Source organism: Rhagoletis pomonella, unplaced genomic scaffold, assembly GCF_013731165.1.
Source record: "Rhagoletis pomonella isolate Grant_MI unplaced genomic scaffold, Rhpom_1.0 Rhpom_scaffold_00002, whole genome shotgun sequence".
NCBI classification, from domain to species: Eukaryota; Metazoa; Arthropoda; class Insecta; order Diptera; family Tephritidae; genus Rhagoletis; species Rhagoletis pomonella.
The window spans coordinates 23,185,018-23,211,851 of NW_023458556.1; the positions used below are offsets into that span (position 1 = coordinate 23,185,018).

Below are 26,834 nucleotides of genomic sequence, written 5' to 3' on the forward strand. Positions count from 1 at the left end.
TGAGTAATCAAAATCTTGATTACTCGAGAAATTGATTAACCGAATAATTGATTAACCAACTTGCTCGAGTAATCGAATAATCGCACAGCCCTAATTCCAGTAACTCCCACGTGGTAGACCCTGGATACTGAAAGTGTGGAAATATGCAAGCTAATAACAGGTTAAATTTTGAAAGAATTTTTAAAATCTAATATCAATTTTAGTCACCTGAATGAATTTTTTAAAACAATTTAACATAAATTCGTATTTTTTTTTCTTTAAATAATATAAATTAAACAATTAAAATGATAACCTTAGTTGATAGATAAGAAAACCTACTCAAAAACATGTTAGCGTTAAGGCTTGTTCAAACACCTTCCGTTTGATACCCACATTGTGATATTAAATCAGCATAATTTTTTTTTAATAAACGTAGGTAATTCTAACCTTTGAGAAAGGTGGCAACCCCACTACAAAATATTTTTTTTTTTAATTTCTTCAAATGGCTTACTAAAGAAAATAGAGTATGCTGTGGAGCTTTTGAATAATTATAAATTTTCATATATCGGGCAATACGTTTTTTTTTTTAATTTTTATCCCCCAGAAAATTTCTACAGAAGATACCAAGTAGAAAATACCGTTGAGTTGCTAATACGTTTAAAGCTATTAAAATTAAAAAAAATTTGCCTTCTCGAATTTTTTGTAATTTTTTGGACACCTGGTACTTTTCGATATACCACGGATTTTGATACCCTAGATAATAAGCTATACCATTAAAGAAATTTTTTCTGATTTTTTTTCACGCTTAAATAGTCAAGCAACAATTTTGGCTACTTTTTCTGTCTTCTGGCCCACTGTGTGACGTTACGATTTTTTTAAAAGATTAATAACTTATTTAAAAGTTAGTGCGATGTAGAAGGAAAAAATGGAGTAAAATTTAAAAAATTAAAATTTCCTGGTTCACACGGACGAATAGGTATTGAAAATTCAATTTTTTTTTAAGTTAACAAAGGTAGAAGGACCAGATTCGTGGATATGGACATATTCTCCTTAAGCATTTGATATTTGTTTGCGAAAAAGGTAACCTCGCAAAACTATTGAAAATATGCTTCTGGTTTTTTCTATTTCCCTTTCCCAAAAATGAAATGATAGCTGAAAACTGTATTTTCGGTATTTTAATTTACTATCTGAAAACTGAGAAAACGCAGCTGACTGTCAATGTCATTGCTAGATAGAGCGACAGTTAGACAATGCCAGGATCAATGCCAAGGCAATGATGGAGAAGAGTGTATGGACAAGGAAATTAGAAATATATGCAATGGAGGAAAAAATAACCATCCATGATTTGCTTAATTGACAAGTGAACTGAAACGAAGTGAAAATCCATCAGCAAGTTGGCTAAAACGAGCGAGCAACTATGCAAACTCAAATACATGTATGTATGTTTGCATGTATATACAAATGTTATATGTGCAATGTAACTTGGGTTGAAGTAACACAATGAAGCTCTCGCGGTATAAGCAAAGCTGAGGTTTGGCGCACAGGGCGTATGAGTGATGTGATTGGCAGCTAGCTATGTACTATAGCCACATATGAACCGTTTATTTTAAAAGTGGCATAAATAATTTTCGCCTCGTATGCTTTAATCGTTAGTTAATTTTTACTGAATGCATCTTTAAATCGTTAAACCGTCATAAACTAATGACGAAACCGTTACTTTTGGCTAATGAAGATGAACGAATAACAAACGCGTTCCTGTACAGGGAAATGATGCTCTGAAATTAAACGGCATGAAATGACTTATGCCACTTTCAAAGTAGACTGCTCGCATATCTGTGTATGCACTAGAGCTCTTGATACCCGGGTATCGAGCAATGCGAGTAGCTCGATACTCGCTCGAAACTCGTTCATTGCTCAACTGCTCAAATGTTTGTTCAAAATTTTCAAGTTTTTGAAAAATTTCATAAACAAAAGAAAATTTGTAAATTGTATTTGTCAGCAGCTGCTTTCTATTTCATGTTAAATAAATTATATTATTAAATAACAATGTAACAATCTTTGCATTATATATCAATTATTTGAAAAATTTAAAAAAAAGTTGCTACCAAAAATGTCAATATAATAAAAAAAAACATTGCTCAAATTACTCGAAAAAAACTCGAATTGCTCGAGCTCATGCTCGAAAATTTTCGAGTAATGAGCATTGAACAAGTGTGCGAGTACTCGCTGCTCATATACCCGGGTTGCTTGAAAATGTGCGAACAGAATCGAGAGCTCTAGTATGCACGCATGCATGTACATATGTATGTACATACGTATGAATGTATGTACATATGTATGTAGGTGAGAATGAGCGTGTATTATGTGAGAAATCACAATTAAAGATTTAATCGTTATTACTTTGCGCCAGCACAATTCAACAAATGAGTTAGTTGAGCGGAAAATGTCCATATCCGACGGGCGCTTACCACGCATTCATAGATATAGGAGTACATACGTACATTTGCGTGTATGTATGTATATATGTACTAGGGATGTTGAGAATGTGGAATTTTAGACATCCGCGGATGCGAATGCGGTTGTTTAAAACTAACATTCGCGGATGTGGATGCGAATGCGATTGTCAAGTATTTTTAAGAAATAATTTCGGTGAGTAAATTAGATGATTTAGGTAAATAAAACAGAAAAGTAAGTAATTTTTAATAATATATTTTTTTATTTAGTACTTGAATTTAAAAATTAGGACATTGTATTTAATAAAAAGTAATGTTGCTGCCTTTTCGGGTTACAGCCTGCTTCTGAAAGGGTCGATTGACGCTGCACCACTTGAGAGGACTTTCAGTTATATTTACATATATATACATATATTTTTTTTGATTGTGGTGCAATAATTCCTTTTTGAGAATTGCATCGAGGCTGCAAATGTCGAATGTATCCTCCTGACTTTCATCTTCACAATCTAACATCATGGCAAGATATTCCGACGACTTGACAACCTTCTCCTTTTTGTGTAATCGGTTAAAAAGTAGAAAAAAAAACCAGCGATGCATCCATTTTTTTTCAATAAAACTTTCACAAATAATATTCGATAGTTCATAATTCTTACCTAATAAAAGTTTATCTTTTACCGCGCAAATAGTCGATTCTCTTTATAGCTAGTCTTTGAACATTTCTGCTGGAAATACCTATTGAAGGATCTTACTTTTCGACTTTAAATGACAACAGAAGGGGGACCTAGGGAGACACTTTTAACATAGCATGTCCACAGGCAAACAAAAAATGGCTTGAATTTGTCATTTTGTTTGCCAGATATACGTTTTATCAGTGCACTTGCACAATTTTCGCATTCGCAAAAGCTTCGCATTGATTATTGCGTATGCAAAAGCGAATGCGAATGTTAAAATTAATGCCGAAGCCCCGTGGTTGCGAATGCGAATGCGAATATTCGCAACAACCCTGTTTTTTACTATGTAAGTATACATGCACTCACGCATATCCGACAGCATACGCGAATTCATTGCTTGTTCGCGCTGTGTTTTGTGGCCTTAATGCAGTTATGCTAGTAATTTAATTCGATTACGGATTAAGTGGCTTTCTTTGTGCTCAAACTCAATTAACTATTTTATTTTGTGCAAAAGGCGCCGCGAATGCACAAGTGAGGTAAATGCTAGTGCAAATGAAATGTGAAGGATAAGCGTTGCGAAGCCATGCATTGGTTTTCATTAAACATCAGTTATTTTTAGCAGAAAACAAAAATCCATTTCAATATAGATTATTTTTAGCTCAAACGAATTATAAGCCACTCAGTATTAGAGTTTCATGAAAAATTGCATTTACATATTTATAGCAGCAGATAATTTCCTCTTAGATTGCGCGCCATTTCAACATCTTGGCAGCTGTCTATCAATCTCGCTTACTCATTACTTTATGTTATGCTTTGCATTATTAATTCGAAAATTTAGTGCATCACAATTTTTTCCGCTTAGTAATATTTAGCACGTTTTCAGCAAGTGTGGGCGGCCGCCAGAAACTTTGCGCGAAATGTTGTCGTCATTGTGAGTTCAAAAGTTTATATACAATGCATTTACGGTTACGCTGTGTGAATACATTGCACGCTCACTGCAAGTTTGCTTTGGATTTTGTTTATACAAGTAGAAGAAATTGCACTGTATTACGACCGGTACAATGCAATTTGGCTTAGATGTTACATAATACATACCTACACACAGAGAAATAATAACCTCATAAAATATAACCGAAAGTATAACTAAGGTATTAGAAACGATAAGTACTCGTTTGTATCTCTTTGCGCAGATGCGCACGGTGGAAGATGGCCCATATACGAGGGTGGGCTGAAAAGTTTTGAGCCTCAGCTATTAAAATAGCTGATAGAAATGTGGAAAAAATTGTATTTGTCTATATGTATAATCCCCCTATAATTCAATGTACTACTTACATTTATCATAAGGCTTGTAGCCCAGTAACAAAAATATTCGCCGCTTTTGTGTTTGAAGTTCTCGTCTACTGCCGCCCTCAAGTGATAGAATTGCTCGGGGCGGCCGTTAATGCAGCAGTAAGACTCAAAAACCAGTTCATGGATCAAAAGTAGCTCTGGTCATTCAGAACTCTAGACACATCACCGCGCCACTGGTGCCAAGAAGAAATGTTTGCTATTTAGGAGGCACCGCAGAATCTCTCTTAAAGACCTAGAGCGATAAGACGTCTTTAGCTTGTGTGGCAGCCAGGCAGCACCCACAGATTTACAGCCACACATAGACAATGGAAATTCCCTCATCATCATAATTTGACTGCTCATTTTTGAAATTCCTTTTCAAAAGTATTCTCAAACTAAAATCTTCTTAAATCTCTCTCGTCTGACATTGTAATACACATGTATTTCAATAAATTGATTAACTAATTCGAATTTGATTTTTCGAACAAATGGCAACCTTCATAAATAAAGGTCAGGAATAAATCCCTTGCAAACCCATCTTTTAGTAATTCATTAAAATTACTGAATAATTTGAATGTAACTTTTTGAACACATAGCAACTTTCTTGAAACATTCGAAATGTTCAAACTAAAGATCTCCTAACATTCTTTCGTTTGACTGCGGTATTTTTATATTTCATATACTTTATGAATTGGTTAATTGAGTGAGACTTTTAAAACAGGTGGCAGCGACCTTCAAATGTACTTTAATGCTTAATCATTGATAACTCTGGACATTGGACACTGCCATTGTATATTTTAATTAACTGATGAATTAAGTAGAATTTTAATTTTCAAAGATGTGGCAACCCCACTAAATAAAGTTCAGAAATGAAAAATTTTCAAACGCCCTTCGATTGATATCCATATTTAAATAATTCATTTAACTTGTAAAATAATTTGAATTTAACTTTTTAAACAGGTGGCGACCTTCTTCCAACATCTCAAAAGTATTCTTAGATTTTGATATTTCGTATAACTTGTGAATAAGTGAACTAACTTTCTGAATTCCCTTTCATTTGGCACCCACATGGTGACACATATACCTCTCACTTAAAATGATTTTTTAAACAAGTGGCAACCCTCCTATAGTAACAAAGCTTTTCAAAACCATTCGTTTGTAATAATTGATTTATTTTTTTTTAAATAGTTTCAATATAATTATTAAAAAGGTGGCAACTCTTTGCAAAAAAGTAAAACGTATTGTACATCTACAGTCCAAGGCTTTGGGTTTGACGCCTCATTTTGGAAAATCGAACAAACGATGCGGATTTGATGGCATTGATTATTAAATAATTTGAATTCAATTGTTCTACAGGTGGGTATCAATATAAATAGTTTTAAAAATGCTATATTTGGAAACTAGATGTCGGAGAGTTACCACTTCCTCAATTTTAATTAAGGGAACTAGGTAATTGAAATATGTATCACAATATGGGTGCCAGACATAAGAACTTTAAGAAGGATTTAGTTTGAAAATGACTTGAAGGTGGTTGCCACCTATTTAAAAAGTCCAATTAAATTAAATTATACACAAGTTATGTATATGAAATAGTCAAATAAGGGCGCCAAATAAAACAGTGTTAAGAAATCTTTAGTTTGAACGTTAAAACCATTTTTAAGGTTCTTGAAGAGGTGGCCCCCTAATCAAAAAATAAATTCAAATTATTTAATAAAGATAAAAATTGAAAGACGCGTGTAAATCGATAAGGATTTATAAAGCTTTATTTCTAAATCATTTGTAGGAGAGTTGCCACCTGTTCAAAAAGTCAAACTCAAATTAATTCATTACAGTGTTGCCACCTGTTTGAAAAGTCGAATTTACACTCTAAAAAAAATTATGAAGATTTCCTAGCTTAAAGGTATATTACTGATTTCCTACCTTATTAGGAATATTATTACCAAAAGAAAGAGTTTTAAGACACATTTAATTTAAAAGGATGAAACTAAATGAAAAAAAAACATTTTTAAGAAATGTAAAAAGATGTTAACTGAAAAAAATACAAATATTTAATATAGATGGCTGAGCGGAAGATCTACCTATCTCGGCAGCCAGTTCGAAAACACCCTATCTTAGAAAATTTTTGAACAACGCTCTATCTCAGGAAACTTTTCAAGAACGCCCTACTTCAGAGTTTGATTGAAAAACGCCCTATCTCTGAATTTAGTTGAAGAACGCCCTATCTCAGCTTATTTTCAATGTATTTTCTTTTGAGATAGGGCATTTTTGAACCCAGTTCTGAAATAGGGCGTTATTCAACCAACTTCTGAGATAGGGTGTTTTTCAATCAAATTCTGAAATAAGGCGTTTTTCAATCAAATTCTGAAGTAGGGCGTTCGTGAAAAGTTTTCTAAGATAGGGCGTTTTTAAACTGGCTGCCGAGATAGGTCGATCTTCCACTCAGCCATCGATATGCAATTTGAATTAGTTTGATGCAAAAACAATTTTTATTGACATACAAAACTTAATGATTGATTAAATGTAAGAGTAGTAACCAGGAGGTAAATTTCTCAACATTTTGAGGATTAATTGAAAGTACATATGTATGTATGTACTGAGTATGACTACTATGTATGTTGATTATAATGAATCTTCAACGAATATCAATTATTTGCGTGCTCCTTGGGAATTCAGACGTAAGAGTACAAGTTGCTTTGCTAATATCCTTGTTCACTAGAAATTTGTGCATAGCCACGTACAAGTGTGATTAATATAGTGATTGCCTATACAGCTATACTCCACACATATGTATGTACATACATTAGCCTGGTTCAAAAGAAGCAACTATGTATTTTTTTTTTCAAAATCCCCTGTGAAATATTTTCGGTTTAGTAAAGAAAGACGCCTGTCCAAAGAGCAGCCCTGAGTATTAGGATTAGGATTTTTAGGTCGCTCACCGCGCATTTTTATTATTTAATTTTGATGAAGCTTTATTAATTTTTTGGGTATGCAATTTTATGACCCATTTAATTCTGGGATGTCAAAGTGCAAGTTTGAACTGGCTAAAAAGTACTGTTGAATTTTGGCAGTTTTTTTTGTAGACACTTGTGCATTTTCCTTCGCCTTTGACCTTCAATAAGTTTTGGAAGAAATAATTTATTGAACAATTATACGCAACTGTTTATTACAGCATTCAATTTTCTTCAAAAATATATATCGCTCATTTCAAAGTGCTGACCTATAAACGAGTTATGGAATTTCAAAATTTAAACCATTTTTTTCTTGTGTTATTTATATGGAAAATAAAAATTTGCGTTGACTGACCTCCAAGTCATAACACTAAGGACTGCGCCTTTGACAGACGTATCTAAAGTTCTAAGTTGATGGGCGTATACGTTTCAAGGACTTCAGAAAATACATGTTCGCATTACTCAAAAGGGGCAGGAAAATATTAGCGATAAAAATTTTAATTTTACACATTGATGTAAGTATGTATAGCATTCATATACGCGAACATATGCACTTGTAAGTGCATAGTGGCAACTTATGAAATCGAGCGGAAATTACACGAACGCGAGTAGTTAAGCGATTGCTGGAAATTTAATTGATGCCGCCCTGCCAGCCGCAACGGCAAAAGAGAAAAGAAGAAAATTTTTCAACCGAAAATTGGATTTCGGGCTCGATATAGTCGCTGTTACCACGTCTGCAAGTACATATGCATGTATGTGTGCATTTGCTTGATTTCGTGCGCTCCACTTTTATTGCGGGCTTCGCTCCTTTAACGCAAAATCAGGTAAATGGCATTTAACCGCTTAAAGGCATGCAAAATTTGCCAAGGCAGTCGTGTTTGTGTGCGTGTGGTTTTTTAATTGGCCTTTGCGTTTTGCCCTTATTGAATTTCATTTGTTTAATTTTGCAAAAAGAATACATGCAGGTTGGCGTTAGTTATTTTATGTCATCACGAGGTCAATGGGTTCGGCAAGATAGAATACCACTTAGTTTTACTAGAGCCATGACCTGAAAATTTTAAATGAGGAAAGTACATAAAGCACTATGCGTTGCTTTATAAGAGCGTGTGTGAATCGGTAACAAAGTTCGCGTCGAGTAAATTTTTGACAACTATGAGGTGAATAAAATTTCAGTAGCTCATGAGGCTAGTGAAATTTTTGACAAATGCATAGAAAATTTTGACAATCGCAAAGATTGTTGATGTGTATAATTTTTCGTTAAATAAAAGCTTAAATTGATGAATTGCAATCAACGATGGTAGACGTTTTCTTAAAATATTAATTTCACTTCAATTTGTAATATTTTATTCCGCATAAATCTGCGGTTATCAAAAATTTACTGCTGTCAAAAAATATTTCATTTCACACAGCAGATTTGGAAAACTGTCTCACCATATTAAACATATTATTCAACAGCTTTCCCCATAGAACTTTGTTACCGATTCACACACGCCCTAAGTATGTCAAAATCATCAGGTGTTCTTAGTAGCCCAAAAGGGTGGAGAAGAGTTTGTAAGTAAATGTAGTTAATCCTTATTTGCTATTATGCAAATGCAACTATGAAATTATTAAAAAGTTTGAGGGCTTAGTCCATTTTTAGTGTCCTGGACAAACCTAGTCGTAGTTCGCCCAATCATTCTCCGTGGTGACTTGGTCTAGTGGACGCCCTTAGAGGAATCCATGTTTAATGAAAAACTCGAATAGGTGCAAAGGGTAACATAAATGTTCATCACAGGAGCTCCCCACCAATGCGATAGCCCTGATCAATCTCTTCACTGCGAAACTGCAGGCAAGTTGTCATACAGTCACTGGTAAATAGAGGATGGAACACATAGTCAATATGTAAGCTAGTACGGCAAGGATAGGTCCAGCACGCTCCTTCTCCTCAAATGTTCTCAACTCAGGATGGTCACTGCCGAATGAGAATACCCGCAGTAAAAAATTAGATTTCCAACAAACGAATTCTGTTAAAGTTGCCGAGCTGGAAGAGGTAATTGATGGCGTCGAACACTTTCTCTGCCACTGTTCGGGATTGACGGACCACAAGCAACACTATCTTCATAAAACCTGAAGCTGTCAAAATTCTGCGGTCTTCAAGGCCTTACAAATACAACTAATTGCTTTTAAGTATTTCTAGGATCAAAGTCGCGGCGAAACGGTTTAGGGCAGCTAAAAAGTAACTTGGGATGTCAGGGTTAATGGCTTTTTCTGCTACACGAAATCTATTTATTAACTGACTTACCTATAGACCAACGTCAACGATACCCAGACCATTGTCAGTCAAATTTTTTTTTACTAAACATACTCACATTTACATCTCATTTGTAACTGATATTGGGCCTCTTGCAAAAAAAAGGTGACCTTAAGCTCCGACTCGATTTTCAGTACAAATTCTTGAGCTTGAACTCGCGCCATCAGTGCAAAAATTGTGTCTAAGCTTAAGCTCACTTTTTATGCATGAAACTCAATATGTTTCTTTATATATGTATGTAGGTATCCGACATACCTATTTTCGTTAATATAAAGATACTTATATGGAATATTTCGAGTATTTGTCATTAATAAATCATTCTAAAGTCACATGCATCTGCTATAAATCTAAATATTTGGCTGCGTAAATTGACATGTAACAGCTGTTGGCATTTGGCACAACAAAAAGACGTACTTCTTTTTATAAGAAAATCGTAGAAATAAATCAAAATATTGCGTAATACACCAACACCTTCACACACACACATATTAATACGTACATTTCTTAAGCAGCCGATTTTTATAAGCAGACACCTTCTACTTTGATGCGTATAACTTTTTTGCTTTATTTTCCTGATTGTGAATTTCCTCGCTTTCCATTTTTAGCGCGCCGTCACACTTTAAGCCTGGTGTTTCTTGCACAAAGTTTTTTATCACTCCTTCACGTACATACTCCTATGTATGTAAGTATGTGCAAATTCTTCAGTAGATAAAGTCATATGAATTAGGGTGTCTTGTAAAGAAACAAAAAAAAAAGTGTGTTCAAAAAAAACTACGCATCTTCGTTGGCTACACAAAGAAAATAAAGAAAGCGGGAAATGGCATACAAACAGAAATGTGTCCTTGCTTTGTGTTTAACAGCGCACTCACACTGATTTAATCGCGTTGACAACTTGAATGCGCCGCATGATGTACTGCCGCTCGTTACTACCACACAACGATACGGAAATCTATGCATAATGAAGTGAACAAATTGCCAGGAAATAGAGAAAAGAAAACGCAGAAAATAAAGAGAAGTGGATGAAGAATATCGGCAAGTATTTCCTTTCTTTCCTGCCATCATTGTGAGCGAATTCACCGAATAAATATAAATGCGGCGTGCGAAAATAGCGGTGTTGGTTAGGGATGCAAACGATACATCGATATTTTGAGCAATTGTATTCGATATGCTTGTATTTCCGACTTTTTTTTTTCAGAGGCAAAGTTAGAAAAGCCATTTTAAAAGATTACCCAATTTAAAGTGTGCTTGCCTGGAAATAGCCTTTTAAGCCTCACTCATAGCAGTTAATGAGAAAGTTAAAAAAATATCGATATTTCGATACATCGATATTTTAGTGGCCGTTTTTTTTTTATACAATACATCGTACCATCGATTTTATACTACACAATGTTTGCATCCCTAGCGGTGAGTTGTGTTTGTGTTATGGGGCGTATACGCAACCACTGCTGTTAATCATTGAAGTGCAATCGATGTGCAATGAAATCGTTTACATTATAACTATTTGCAAATAAAATCTTATTAAAATTTTATTACCTAAGTGATGTAATGCATGTGCGGTGTGGGTGTATGATGTATTTTCGAACGAATTTCCGTCATCCCTTGTCCAAACTAAATTTGAAAAGTATTGCCAAATTGTATAAATTCCAACTGAAAAGCTGAGAGGTTCGAATTTCCTAATTTGTCTGTGGAGAGAAAATGAGCAGCCTTTGATGCAACACAATTATAAACAGCATTTTGCTTCCTCTCTTTATTGACTTTATCAAAAATACCTACAATAAAAAGCAATTTTCGCAAAATATCGCAGCATATAAGTGATGAATTAAACTCAAAACTCTTCATTTTACACATTTTTGACAGTCTAAACCAGAGGCTCCCAAACTTTTTTCTCGTAGACCGCTTTCAAAATTTTACTGATTTTGGTAGACCCCCCGCTGCTACAAAATACGCTCTCACCCTGAGGAGTTTTATTTTTTAAGAACATTGCAATTTCAAAAACTCACAGCTATAGCGTTACTTACATTCTCTTCCCTACAAACTCCTCACATATTTAGCTCACTCATGAATTTCCATGAGGAGTATTTTTAAAGAGTTTGTCCGTAATGCCGGCATCGCTTTTACATATTTTCGTCATCACTTACGAGTACATTTTTAAACATCAAACTTGAAACAACAAAACCGGATAGCTTTTTACGTCAAACTTTTAATTCAGAAACTAACAATAGAGAAAACATCGAATATAGAAAAATCTATGAGAAACCACCAAGCAACGTATCAAATTTAGAGCATAATTGAAATGATTGCTAACTGATTTTAAATTCAAAAAAGAGTAAATAAAAATTGATTACTCTTGAACTGACTTGTAGTGAGGAGGAAGATGGAGTTTTATTACTCAGTGAGGAATTTTTGTGAATACTTACTTTTTGCGATTTGTGAATGTCCTTTAGAACGTAGCAGATGAAAAAAGTTTAGGTCAGTCGAACATACGGCAGCTGTTCACATTTGCTGACTCCATGAACGGGCTAAAAAATTTGTAGCTGCTTTATAGATCTCTGTGGTATCACGCAATGTCCATTTTATAGGCCTAAGTGTAATTTAACCAGCAGCCATGTAAACTTAACCTAGGTACTGAGTAAACAAGTATTTATTCCTGAAAAAATCCCCGAAGTTTTGAAAAAATTCCGAAAAGTAAAAGGTTTAAAAAATCCTTTGCATTTCATTATATTGTCAATCGCCAAACTAAAAAAAAAGCCAAAATACAGATTTTTCTTTCTGTTTCTGTAACTTTAAATATTTAGAAATCTTGTAAAAACTTTCGTAATTTAGTATTTAGAGCCCTCACATATTTGTATTAAAAATCTCCCAAGTACCCAAGTTTTTTTACTTTAACATTCAACCATCTCCAAGCATCCATATAGGTACTTTAAATGCGAAATTGTTTACGTACGGCCATCACTGAATCCATATACTTATGTACATTAGACTGCATCACCAAAAAAAGTTTCGGTTTTTCCGCCGGGATTACAAAATCTATTATATGTGTTTGAAGACGTCCAACAAAATGTTTCGGACAAACACTAAGATTTATGTGAGTTGGGCCGATTTGAAAATACTTCCAAAAATGGAGTTTTTTGTGCATAAAAAAGTTTCTTAAAGAACTTTTTGAAAAAAATTCCCTCAGATGACAAAAGAGATAAAGTTTAAAAAATTTGCATAAAAATATTTAAAAATCTTTTCAACGGAAACGTAATAATGAAGTTTTTGATGCTGTTAACTTTTTGCAAAGATTGGTTTACGGAAAATTTGAATAACTGGGCCGAAACTATTCCGATTCAGGCTTATGGGGTATCAGAAGAAAGGTACTTTTCCTGTTTTTGTGTGCAAGAAAAACTCATTCACGTCCCAATTTTTTTTTTCAAATACCAACACATTGTCATAAACTTGAAATGGCGCTCGTTCATCCTACCTTTCTTTCGGAATTGAAGTTTTTCTTATACCAATCTTTGAAAAAAGTTCAAAAACAGCATCAAAAATCTCATTATTATGATTCCGTAGAAATTTTTTAACATGTTTTTTTAAATATTTTTATTCAAATTTTTTAAGCTTATACCGTTTGTTCATTTGAGGGAATTTTTTTCAAAAAAAATCTTTAAGAAACTATTTTTATTCATAAAAAACTCCATTTTTGGAGAAATGTTCAAATCGGTCCAGCTCACGTAAACCTCAATATTTTTCCGAAATATTTTGGTCGAAGTCTTAAAATATACTAGATTTTATAATTTTAAACGGAAACACAGTACCGATTTTTTTTGTATGGGGAATGATGCAGTCTAATGTATATACATACATGATGTACATTCGATTAGCAAATAGCACACAGGCGCCATTAAACGTCATTTGTGCAATATTTCACATCCAAATGGGCGTATATGGTTTTCTTCACTCCACCCCTGTTCTGTTATTTTAAGCAATGCAATTTCGCTACTTGCTTGCAGAATTTAGTTAAAGTGCAGTTAATATAAAGAGATTGACGCAGATTGCCCTTAGAGTGATTTGAATGGGTACCTTACCCCTTTTCCTGGGGAAGTCTGTGCGTGAAAAATCTTTAATTTAAACTGTAATTTATCCACTACATCGGTGGGGATCGAAACAGAAGCACTGCCAAACGTTACATAAAAGATTCCATACTACTATAATTTTTAATCATTACTATGTGATTTTTGTTTTTCCATAATTTTTACCTTTATTATACTGACCGCGAATTAAATCTAACGGTTATAATAAAATAGAAAAAATAAAAATAATAGAAAAATTAACGATTGAAAATGATCGAAAAAGTCTCGAAACCGTTTTCAAAATTTTTCTAACACCCTCAAATTCTTAACTTGTTCTTAAAAAGCCATTTTCGCATGATTCCGAGACTAAACAATTTTTAGCTCGGTTATTTTTTAAAATATTTGTTCCTTTTAAGGAAATAATAAGTTTTTTAGGCGCATTGTAAACATGTGAAAAATTTTTGGAATAAATCTGAAATTTACATCAATTTTAATTATTTTTCCCACTTCTACAACACTATTTTTCCAAAATTTCAGAAGAAAGTTGTCTCTTTTAGTAAGCACTTCGAAAATAATGTTACATTTCGAGCACAGTATACAGTAATCCAGATAGCCAAAACAAAATATGTAAATATGCTTATTTGACATATTGTTTGAATGTATTGGTTGATATTTTTTCACAGTTGTCGTTTTCGTTAACCGAAATGAAATCCAATTTAAATATTTTCTTATAGGGAAAAATATTTTCAAGTCACATAAAACAAAATAACGAGAAAAACAAAATTCTAAGCAAATCAAGCGTGAAGCGTAAGCGATTATAACCGGATGCAGTTCCTACATAAGTCAAACCGTGTTCCGAACACAACTTTGAGTGAGTAATGGTGGGCTGACTTTTTAAAATGGTTCCTTAAGGTAGCTTAAGGTAGAACTCTCTAATTTTCAAATGCGCGAAATTTGTATGTATTTGTTCAGCCGCTTCTTCACATTTGAAAGAGGATAATACATGATTAATGCAAGTAAAGACGGTTTATGCAGATAAGCAAGCGCGTTTGTTAACCATATAAAACGTATGTAATATGTATATACACATATGCATACATATATATCAAAATATTCAGAATGACGAGATGAACTAGTTCAGCCCTCTCTGTTTGTAAACACGCTAACTCGAACAAAATTTAGATATTTTAACTAAAGTCGGTGTCGAAGTTGCCTTTTGTATAAGTTACGTTAGTGTTAAACTTTGGCGAAATCTGCCAATAACCACGCCCACTTCCCACGAAGTAATTAAAAATATTTTTGTTTTATTAGTATTTTTACGAATTTTGCTGTTCAAATTTACATGTCAAATATATCAACAAACATTTGTGGTTACTTTTGCATCGGTCGCTGCCTATGGGTTAATGACAAATAAATCCTATACATTCACAATATTTCATGTATTAATTTTCAAATAAGCATATTGTCAACGGCTGGTTTACTGTATACTGTGATTTCGAGTAAAACTAAGTACCATTCATTGAAATCAATCAAAAAATTATGAACTTATGACATTTTTAACCGACTTCCAAAAAAGGAGGAGGTTATTAGTTTGTGGGAATAGTTTTTTTGTTTTTTTTTTTGTGTATGTTACCGCATAACTTTGGACCACGTCAACGGATTTCGATTCTTTTTGCATCGGAAAGGTAGTGTCTCAGAGGTGGTCCCACACTAATTGGATCATGAAATATATATATATATATATATATATATCTATATATTTCTTTTTAAGTCGTTTTTTTTGCTAAAAATTACTTGTTTTATAAAGAGACAAATTTAAATGTATCTTGATTTCAACTAGACGAACTATCGAAACCGCAAAGTGAATCCAATCTAACTCATGCAAATTTTCTACTAAATATCATAGAAGTAATTTGGGAAAATCTGTAAAAAATTCATAGCTTCCGAAATTGTCTATTGATTTTTATACATGATACCTAGTTTTATTCGGAATTTAACATTATTTTCAAAATAAAGACTGAAAGTGACTATTTGGTTTTGTAATTTTGGGAAAAAATTGTGTCGAAGTGGGTGCAATAATAAAAATTGTGTTAACTTCAGACTTATTATAAAAAATTTTGACACAAGTTACAATGTGCTTACAAAATTTATTATTTCTTTGACTAGTACAGATATTCTTATTTCCAAAGCTATATATGCATGCAAAAACTTAAATTGGGTATAAAATAAATGGGCTAAAAATTGTTGAGTGCGGGAAGTCATGTAAAGGTGTTTTTTTAAAGAATAATGCCGGATTTCCACCAGGCATTAATTGGCAAAAAATTACAAATGACAAAGTCGGGCATTAAAAAATTATCGTGTCATTACATTAAAAAAATTGTCAATAAGTTCACTTCCACACGGAATTTTTTGAAATGGCATAAATCTTTTGTCATTTCATTGCCTAGTGGAAATTCGGCATTAGTAGAGAATTTGAGGCTGATACAAAACTTTTAAACGCAGTTTCGTGAATTACTCGACCAGCCCTATGACCTGTACTAGGTTACTTAAAAAGTTCATGATCAGTGTAACACCGTGTTCGTTTCGGTTCCTTACATATATTAGATTTTAGTATAAAAATTGTAATTGTGACTAGTGTTATCTATTCTTAAATAACTTCCTTTAAGCTTATATAAAAAATATTTTTTCAAGTACAATTCAATACTTTCCCGTAACCATGAGTAAGCTGTAAAAAAAAAATAGTAAAATAAAAATGTCAATCCTTTTAAGTGACAACAAACGACACAAGCCGCAGTCCTCACCACCAACAGCCGGCACTCACCAAATGTATATGCATGTGTGTACTACGTGCGTGTACGTATGCGGTTGTGCAATTAAACTTTGAGGTGCGCCCTCAATGTGAATTCATGTGCTGACTGTAATGTATTGCCGGACATGTGCGGTGCTAAATGCATACATACATACAAATGTACATACCTGCGAAAGTTTGTTTGCGCTGCCAACGTCGATTGCAACCATGCACAGCGGATGCCAAGCGATTGTATCATACAAACACACACATACACGCACATTTCGCTTTGTTTGGGTTGTAAACAAAAATTTAATTGCATGCGATTGCAATATAGTAAAAATAATTGCGTACGGAGATATGAGTCAGCGACGCTGCACACTGGCAAGTATGGCAAGTAAACAAGAAATGAGGGTATTAAATGAAGCCGAATGAAATGTGGAGTGCGGTAGTTAGTTGTGGTTGAAAGGATGATACAGTCCTGTAGTGTAAGGCTATATGTACGTACTTACATACAAATGTAACTAAATGAAGAAGAAATCTCGTAGGTAATGGGTGTGCGGCAAGTGTACGCATTCAGGTCGGCCAACATTTTCCTTTGTGTTTGTTGTCACTACAATATACCCTGCAAACAATTGTGCGCCGAATTTCTAAAGAGGGTATTCCGGGATTAGTCTCAATCGGGTAAAATTATGGAGACAATGAGAAATACATAAGGAACTGAAAAAGTAAGAAAATTAATTGATATTTTTCGATAGCAATCGAAATAAATTCAGTCATAAAAGTTAACGAAATTTATCGAATCGTCGAAGTTTATTGTTATCGAAATTTATCGAGTTGTCCACGCTTATTCAGTTATCGCGACATATCTAATTATTCAAACCGATCATTGTTTATTGAGTTGTCGAAATTTATAGACACAGAAACTTAGTTGGAGAAATTTACGGATAGCTAACGACCTATGCAAATTAATGGGATTATCGAAGTTTATTGAATTATCATTATTTTTGTAGAATTAACGAAATTTATCGAGTTATCGTAATGCATCGAGTTCTTTCAACTTACAGAGTTATCGATAATTACTGGTCTACTGAAATCGGTCGATTTATCGAATCGAAGTTTATGGAATTTTCAAAATATATCAATTTACCGTAATTTCAAGGTTATATAAGTTTATCGAGTTATCACTGCTTATCGAATTTTATCGTATTAACAGAGTGCAACGTGTTATCGAAATTTGTCGATAGCTTTCGAAAAATATGGAGCTGTCAAAATTAAAGATTTATAGAGGTATTCACAGTTTATCGAGTAATCGACTTATATCGCGATATATACACTTTTGAGTTATCGAAATTTATCGAGCTCTCGAATTTTATAGTTATTGAAATTAGTCGCGTTATCGAATTTCGTTGAGTTATCGTTGAGTTATGGGATATTAGTGTTTTTGAAATTCATCGAATTATCGATATGTATCAAATCATTGAAATTTATCGATAAACTGGAATGTATTTTGGTGCAATTCCAAGTCCTGCCGAAGTGCATTTTCCTCATTTCAAAATTTCCCTACAATAAAATTGCCCCTTGTGTATACATACTAAATACATATGGGAGTGTGTAAATATATTAACCACACACACACATACAGATGCCGGTAAATATTAGTGCACATTGCCTGTGGTCAACAAAATGTCAGCAGGTCCCCATTGGCAGGCGTCTGGTAGCGTTGATAAAACTTGTTTGTGTTCATTCAATTTCATTCTCCCAGTTATTGTAGTTTTTTTTTCAAAGGAGTGGCGTCCACATGACGCCAATTAACGTGCTGTGGCATTTTGAGTGCCATTACACTTCAGTATTTTATTTTTTTAATTTTTGCGTATTTTTCTTGTGTAAAAGTGTGCGATGTAGATGGGTTGAGTTCATTTTATTTATGACATATGACAAACTGTGTATAATAAAATAGTTTTTTCGATCGCTTGTATTATTTTGGTCCCAAGCCAACTGTTTATAAAAGTATATTATCCTTGATTTACTTATGTGGATTAGTTTTACATAAATCAAAAAATGTATATAAATATATCAGAGGATGTATAAGGAGCTTTAAATAATAATACTTTATATCCTTTTCTTCTTTAGTCTCCTGTCGGGCAGACTAAAATTGCATTGAGCTAGGTCTCCTACGTAAATACATACATATTACAAATTACATTAATGTATGCCACTGCGTATACGCAACATCATTATTACCATTTCAAATGGCAATTGTCTCCAATTTCCATTGCTCACCACCGCACAAATTTCTCCTTCACTTCAGTAATGCTGCTAATGGTTTTAGTGTCATCATTTACTGGGCCTCTATTTCTGCGTTTTTTTACGCCGTTAACTCCTCGTAAACTGCTGTTGCAAGTGAATTGCTGTGTTGTGTCTTTGAGTGCTCCAATTCTTTGTTGATGAAATGTTGTTACTTATAAATGTATAAAGCTACGCTGTAAACACATTTTCCATGTAAGACAAAGTGGTAGTCTTTGAGTGAAATGTGCGAAAAAAAGCTTGTCAAAATCTGGTGCTTATTATACAAGAAAATGAACAAGTGCTATATGTATGTAGTATATATACACTGGCGGCATAAATAATAGACTCGTTGTACTTTGAAGAGTTTTGGCTATATTTCTGTAGTTTATTTTATGTTTAATATTTCTCTTATAAAAGCCTATGTAGTTGTACAACAAACATTATATAAATCCGTTTTTCAACTGTGAACAAAAATTAAAAAATTCCACAAATTTTCACCAAATTTTCAAACTTTTTGTTCAGAATTTTTGGAAAAATTTTTGGTACGCAGTTTTGTAGCACAATATGACAAAGGGCAAGTTTCAATTGTTGATGGTGTCACGCATTTTTTCCCATACAAAGTGTGTTGCCTAGCATTGTCAACAAAAAAAAAAAAAAAAAATTGTCAAAAATCAACGGTATTTTCTAGCCACTTGAAACTCACACTTTATTATGCTAAAATTGAATGTGCTACAAAACTGCATACCAAGAATTTTTCTAAAAATTCTGAATATAAAGTTTAAAAATTTGGTGAAGATTTGTCGAATTTTTATAATTTTTATACAAAGTCTGAAAAGTGGATTTATATGATGTTTGTTGTATAACTAGCCAGGCTTTAATAAAAAAAATAAACTAAAGAAATATAGTCAAAATTCTTCAAAGTGAGGCGAGTGTATTATTTCTGCCGCCACTGTACGTACATATGTGACAAATGCAGGCGGCATAGATGTTAATACAACTTGGAATCGTCATAAATCATCGCATATGAAACGAAATTTTAGTTTTTATATTGCAAATATTACTAAATTTGTATACATAAATTTTTTTATCATCACCGTTTGGCGCTACAGCTCTTGGTCTGCTCCTTAACCTGCAAGACAATTTGTCTCCATGCTTGTCTGTCACTTGCTGTCGCCTTCGCTTATTTGGTCCTTCTTCATGCAATCCCTTCTGCACTCTTTCCTCCCCCATGAGTGTAACGTGCCCCGCCCTTTTAATTCTTTGCAATTTAAATAAAGTTCACGACGTCCTCTCTCCATATCAATTCCTTTCAGCAGGATAGTTTTAATATGATTTTTAACTTTCTAAACTATTTAGTACACTTATGAAATTATTTATGAGGCATTCGCAAGAGTAAGGATCTTCGCCTAACGCCATATTAGATTGCAAACTGGGACTAATAAATAATGAAGTATTCCCAATCTTTAATAACGATGATCCTATAGGCACAGCAGAGCAAAATAACCAAAATAATGAGTCAAATTTTGAGCTTATATCCCATAACAGCCAGGCCGAATAGTGTGTTCAAAAATATGAGCATTGAACACAAAATATTGGAACGACATATTGCTTAAGAATAGCTTTAAGTGACTTTTCCCAAAAATGTAAAAATTGCGCCATAAAGTGTATTATATTTATTGCCTCATTATGAATTAATAACGAATATTGCTTTAATAGCAACCAAATATGCCATTACAGTGGCAAAGCACCGCACTAAAATGTGTCACTAAATTGCTTGTCATTCGTGCAGCAATAAAGTCACTTTTACCTCGCCTTTTTCTTCGCATGACATAGAATGTCGCATGAAACAATGAAACTTATAGCCAAATAGTTAGCCTGAGGCAATAAATAATTCACCATAATTGCTCAGTAAAAATGGTTAGGCGAATTTGTGGCATTTTTCGGATGTCCATAAAAGTGTGGCCAAAACGATGCAAAAAGCAGGCAGGCATTGCGCAAGCATTCATACATAACAGCAGGGGAGCTTTCAAGGCAATAGTAGTGACCTTATAAGTAGACACACATTTTTGCAATTGTTTTTGCACACACAACCACCATTTTTCGCTATTCAATACTTAAGCATCTCGTTGAATGGCATTGACAAAGCAGCAGGAAAGCAGATGAAACACAAAAAAAACAAAAAAAAACGAAGCTCAAAAGTTGAAAAGCAGTAATGGCGCAGAATTTTGGTCGATTTTGTTGTTGCCATTGTTGTTAAAAGTATTTTTGATATATATTTATATTTAAGTTTATTTCGAATTTGGCTTCTAGCCAGTTGAGCAGTTAGCAAACGCGCGTACATGCCATAAATATTACACTAAAAGTGTATGCTCAGTGGCCCTTTCTGGCAACACTGCGAGAAATTTGCCGGACATAAATCATATGCAATTTTATTACTCACTCTTTTAATGGGCTTACCGTAAATTGCCTGCAGCATTATGCGTGAAAAGTTATGGACTTTGATGTATGTAGTTAATAAATATTAATTGCCACTAAATTTTAGTCATCTGTTTCTTTGTAAAGAAAAAAAATATATAGCTTATGAATATGTAAATACTGCTTGTCGTGAAATCGGCCGCATGCGTGGTTGTTAAATTTGTATGTATGTATGATTGCATTGATGTTTGGTTGCAAATGCCTTTGCTTAGTGCGGTACATACCAGACTGTGCCTTCTTTTATTTTATATATTTAAATGCAAACATGATTTTTTGTCGTGCAAATTTTACGATTCTAAATAAACGCCTTCAGGAAGAGATTTTGTAATGAGATCACCTTGGAAGTTTTAGCAGAAAATCTTCCAATAGCCCTTTAATTCGAAAGTTGACTATAATGTGGGTCTCCTTAAAAAATCGCAGTAAATGCCTCGGCGTGTGCCTACTGATAAATTCAAAATACTTTATTATATTTAAGGGAAGTTCTGGCCATTCCATAAAACCGTAAAAAGTGTAGAGAATCGAGCACGGAAGGCGTATCGCCTCTAGAGATCCAAAATAAGGCATCCCAGAAGGCCTTTTATATTCTAATTTTGCCGACTGGGTAGTTTCCCTGATATAACAATACTCATACATAAATATGTATACCTGACATACACAGATACGCCAACCGATTGGCCAGCTGAGGGAAGATAGGGAAAGAGTTTGACCCAGCGGTGAGCCTAGGCTGCAAAAAGTACATAATGGGCATAAACTAACAACCCTTGCAAGGACAAGGCTCCCGATTACTTCGTTGCATTTTCATCATATATTTCCTCTGCGCCATAATTAAATTTTCTAACTCACCTTTTCAACAAAAAAAAAAATTGCATAAATAACTTCGCTTGGCCTTTATTTTCACTAGCGATTCCATTTCTCACAGTCATTAACCGTCAGCTGCCTCGCATAAAACGTAAAAAACAAATGGTTAATGATAGAAAAAGTTACAATGTGTTTTATGTGGACCGGTTATTTTTGGTCTCTGGAACATAAAAAAAAACAAAAAAAAAAATGTGTCTTAGAAGTTTTTTTGTCGGAAGTAAGTAAGAAGTGTGCTTGAACAGCTAAAAGAACGCTTATGTTAGCCGATTTTATAGAATCTAAAGCCGGAAGTGTCCGCGTATTTCGGAAAAGATTATTTTTTTTAATTACCCGAAATCCGTTTTTTGAAAAAAGGCAAATAATTAAACACCCTAGTATCTATGTAATATGCCAATGATGGTTATCATCATACTGCATTAACGGCAACATTTTCCTCTAACCTGCTGGGATACCCTAATGTATATATACTAATGCGCATTGTTTGGGAGAATTGCTTATAACAGAAGCTATCTAAAGTACTGAAATTTGCAAGCAACGCCTCTGTGTGATGCTGTTCTTACGAATAGAGAGTATATGCCTCATTATAGTTTACAATTCTTGGATACCTCTTTGTTGCTTCTTCGCTTCTTGGATACCTCTTTGTTGCTTCTTCGTTGAATTTCCTCTGCCAAGAAGAGCTTTCTGCGGAAGTAACCAATGAAGGTCGCTTCTATGAATGTATGTACTTTGTATCTATTTATGTACCTACATTTATGCAATATACTTATGTATGTACATATGTAAAAATTTCTAAGCTGATTATGCAGACAGCAAGTATTCGATGTGAGAGTATTTTTGAGGCAACAAAATAGTTCAAGTTGCTTGAATGAGGGAATTTAAATAGAAAAATGCTGATATCAACTTTACTGTCTGACAAAATTTATCTTTGAGGAATTTGCATAAAAGATCGCAAGACATACTTGTAAATATTATAAGTAAGTAAAGCAAGCAAAGTGGGTCATACATAGAAATTCAACAATTGGTAGTACGAAAAGCAGCTTCGGTAAGCACTCGTGTGTCTGAATACTTAAGCAACTCATTTAAATACTTTGACCCAAAAAATATACATATTTATAAATCATCATATGTACTTAGCTGGGTTGTAGCCATAAATTACGTTGATGGTTTTCTAAGGAAGTGCCGTAAGTGGGAATGTATTTCCTGGAATTTAATTAAATTATAGCCGATACACGTGTCGCTTGGATTCTATTGTGTGAAGTAATGAATAAAACATTATATAAATTTTGCATATTTTACACATTTATAAGTAAGAAATCTTTATCTTTTAAGAAATAATTTACAAAATTTTCTTTAGTGCCACTTTGAATGCCTTTTGATTTCATTGATCCAAATGGCTTGGAATTTAGAGCAGCTCAGCTGCAGAAAGTTGTTTTTCTATGGCAAAACGTACAGTTAAGGACTTAATGCAAAACTAAGCTGATAATTCCGTATGCTTGTTTGAAGCATATGCATGCAGACATACATACATATGTATCTACATGTATGAACAGAAATGCTTGCATATTGACAATAATAAGAAAGCGACACGTGTCAGCACTTCAATCGCCTTAATGTTAATCATACGCACTGTTGTGCTGGGTTGCATGAAGCGGATGACGAAACACTTATTTAAGATACGTATGTATATTTCTGGGTAAGTGAAAAAATTCTATTTGACACCGACAAGTGCTTTTGTCTGTAAGCAGCTTGGAAAGATGGTCAAGCGCACTAAAACCCATTAGGGCGGGTCACCCGAATGGTATAAGTGCGTCACTGGAATCTGGCGAACGACTTTCCACCCTCTGAAACAACGACCACACTGGCAGAAGGGTTAAGTTATCAAACGTAAAAGTTATACTCCAGGTAATACCCAAACGAGTGAATATCCATACGCACTTGTGATAGCCTCATGAGTATGATTGACTCTTGTCGTAATGAGAACAACTAGAACACCGATGCCTTGTTAAAAAACAATCGCTATTTCTGTATTGCCCTCTCGCGATTAGACAGAGAAGCAAAGCGCGTGGGTGTGGTGGTGAATGAGGACAGAGCGAAGTATCTTCTATATATATTGGATTGTATTATATATGATGCAGAAACATGGACCAAGTCGAACAAATATGACAAGGCTTTGGGGCCTTTCGAGAGAGATACTCTGAGCAAGATCTATGGCCTAAGATGCCATGGGTGGAAAACGAAAGAAAGCGAAGAAGGTTCTGTCTGCACTTGGGATGAACAATAAATCCGTAAAGGACTGAGGAAATTGGTGAACTTGTTCGGCCTCGGCCCAGGCTGGAAAACAGTTGCAGTACAGTGGAAGGAATAGGTACTGGGCGGTGGAAGGTTGAGTGGGTTAAAGTCTCACACTGACGGGGTAAGCAGGCTTTCGCTGTTTTCTCCTCGAGAAAAAAAAATTGGGGGTAAAAAGTTAACTTATTTGTTTTTTTTATTCTTTTACAATATTCTTTATCTCCTCGCGACGCTGAACGACACAGTTTAGTTTTGAGTGGACATCGCCAGCAAAAGCCAACGAGGCAAACAAATATTTATAAATGTGCTGTAAAGAATTTAAATGCTCCAGTGAAAAATATACATAGAACAATGGATAAAGGATGCAGTGGGTAAAGAATAGTAACAATAAAAAAGGTTGCTTGCGCAGCAAAACGCTTGTCAGCTAGTCAAAGCTTATAAAAATTGGCACACAAATGCCACAAACGCGGAGGTAGCGAAGATCGTATGTGGTTTTGGATGAAAAAGTACGTGAGTGTTTTTGCATATATAAGTATATGCAAGCACATATGTGTACAATAAGTGGTTGCTTTGCAATACTCGCTTGCGCATATTTTTCTTGGAAAACTTTCGTTCTACGCTTCGCTACATTTGTTGACTTTTTTCTGATTGCTGCTGCGCTGTCTGCCTGCGAGCGTAGATATGCGTACTTGGCAGCAAATACAATAACAAGTAGGCGGCGCTGGGCGATGCTGTATACATTAGGGTGGTAAAAAAATAAATAAAAAAATTAAGTCGGAATTTTAATGCTCTCAGCCGCTAGGACCGTTCTATACCGAAAAAGTGAACCCATATTTTTTTGTTTTTTGAAATCAAAAAAATTTAAGAAAAAGTTTCCCATGCATTTTATATGATAAAACGGGTTTTCTGAGAAGTGGTACTGAATTCTGGAAAATAAATATTTTTCGATACGAAAATTCTGTTACTCTTTAAGAGACTTGCAGTAATAATATCCACTTCCGATTAAAAATTCTATACCATTTCTACGAAAAATTGTTTTTTTTTCAATATAAATTGCAAAGAAAAATTTGAGCGATCCTACGAGGTGAGATTATTAAAATTCGGACTCTAATTTTTCCCACATGCATTTTCGGACCACCCTAGTGTACATACATATCTAACCCTTTCAGCGTAGACTTACCTCCTCCTTGGCGACAAGTGTGACCTTCTTCATTGGTGCGCTATTGTTCACAACGACTGTTTCTCGCTTCACCGATGGCGTTTTCAGAGCAGACTTTGGTTTCTGTATTTCCACCATACTTTGCCAATTTTCGTATGTTTTGTTTTGTATCCTTTATGAATACGCGACTTCGTTGTCTTTTGTTTGCGGCGTGTTTGTGTGAGATTTTAATATTTTCGTTTTTCAATTTTTCACTTATTTAGTCACCGTTTCCGAATTTTCACAAACTTCTCGGAGTATAAAAAAAATTTTTTTTTGAGATGCAGGCAGAAAAATTTGATTAGAAGAAGTGGCGTGGTGTTTGAAATTGAAAAAAAAAAATAAAATAGATGGTTTAAAGAGCTTTAGCACAGCACGCTTTCCAAAGTTAATAAAAAATCTCACAGGAAAATACCACACTTGGGGCAACTAAAAAAACTTTCAGCACGTAAAAAAAAAATTTTTTTTTGCTCATTTTTCCCACAATGCATTTCACTTTTTTTAACATATTTATTTCTTTTCTTTTTACAACTTCATTAACTTATCACCAATAACCCAAACCAACTTCAATTGCTCTTTATCGCTTTGCTGTCACAAAGAAATTCCGCTATATTCTATATATTTTTTTTTACTTCTTTTTCACATCATACATACATACATACATGTACATTTGAGCATAAAAATTACGCTCCTGCAGTTTATTGTTCGCATGGCATATTATCGCCCTATAACAATATTTCCTTTTTCCCTCTTCGTTTATCGCATTTTGTGCGGTTCATTTGGTTTTATGCGGCTTTTGTTGTTTGCATGTGTGACGTATGTATGTAAATACTTATGTACTTACGGCATTTACAGTGTATATACACACGCATATAATTTTTATGGGTCGCCATGGCGTATTAGTAACATTTCCGCAGCTGATTGTTTGCACATTTCAAATGCCCCATAAAATGTAAATTACTCGTATTGTCTGCTTGGTTTTTGTGTTAAAGGTTAATTTTTCGGTTAACAGCACATTGATGCGCTATAACTGTTTGTTTTTGTTGTCGTTTTAGTTTATGTTACATATGCGATTAGGTGCGTAAGCGTAGGTTCAGCACTTTTTTTTTAGCATTACACAATTGTTGATTTTGCTGCCAATTTAAATTTATTATTCCAAAATGCCTAAGGGAAAGTTTACGCAGCTATAGAATTTATACCTTCGTATCTCATAAG

The 26,834-nt window shown here is 34.1% G+C and overlaps 1 protein-coding gene across 1 annotated transcript in view; it reads right to left on the reverse strand.

The window, feature by feature from the left end:
* LOC118733312 (inactive dipeptidyl peptidase 10) overlaps positions 1–25,755 on the reverse strand; it is a 45,984-nt gene extending 20,229 nt beyond the window's left edge. The window contains exon 1 of the mRNA XM_036462667.1: positions 25,602–25,755. Within this exon, the coding sequence (XP_036318560.1) occupies positions 25,602–25,718 (117 nt within the window). The 5' untranslated portion in view covers positions 25,719–25,755. The remainder of the gene's footprint in view (positions 1–25,601) is intronic.
* Positions 25,756–26,834: the final 1,079 nt, after the last annotated feature.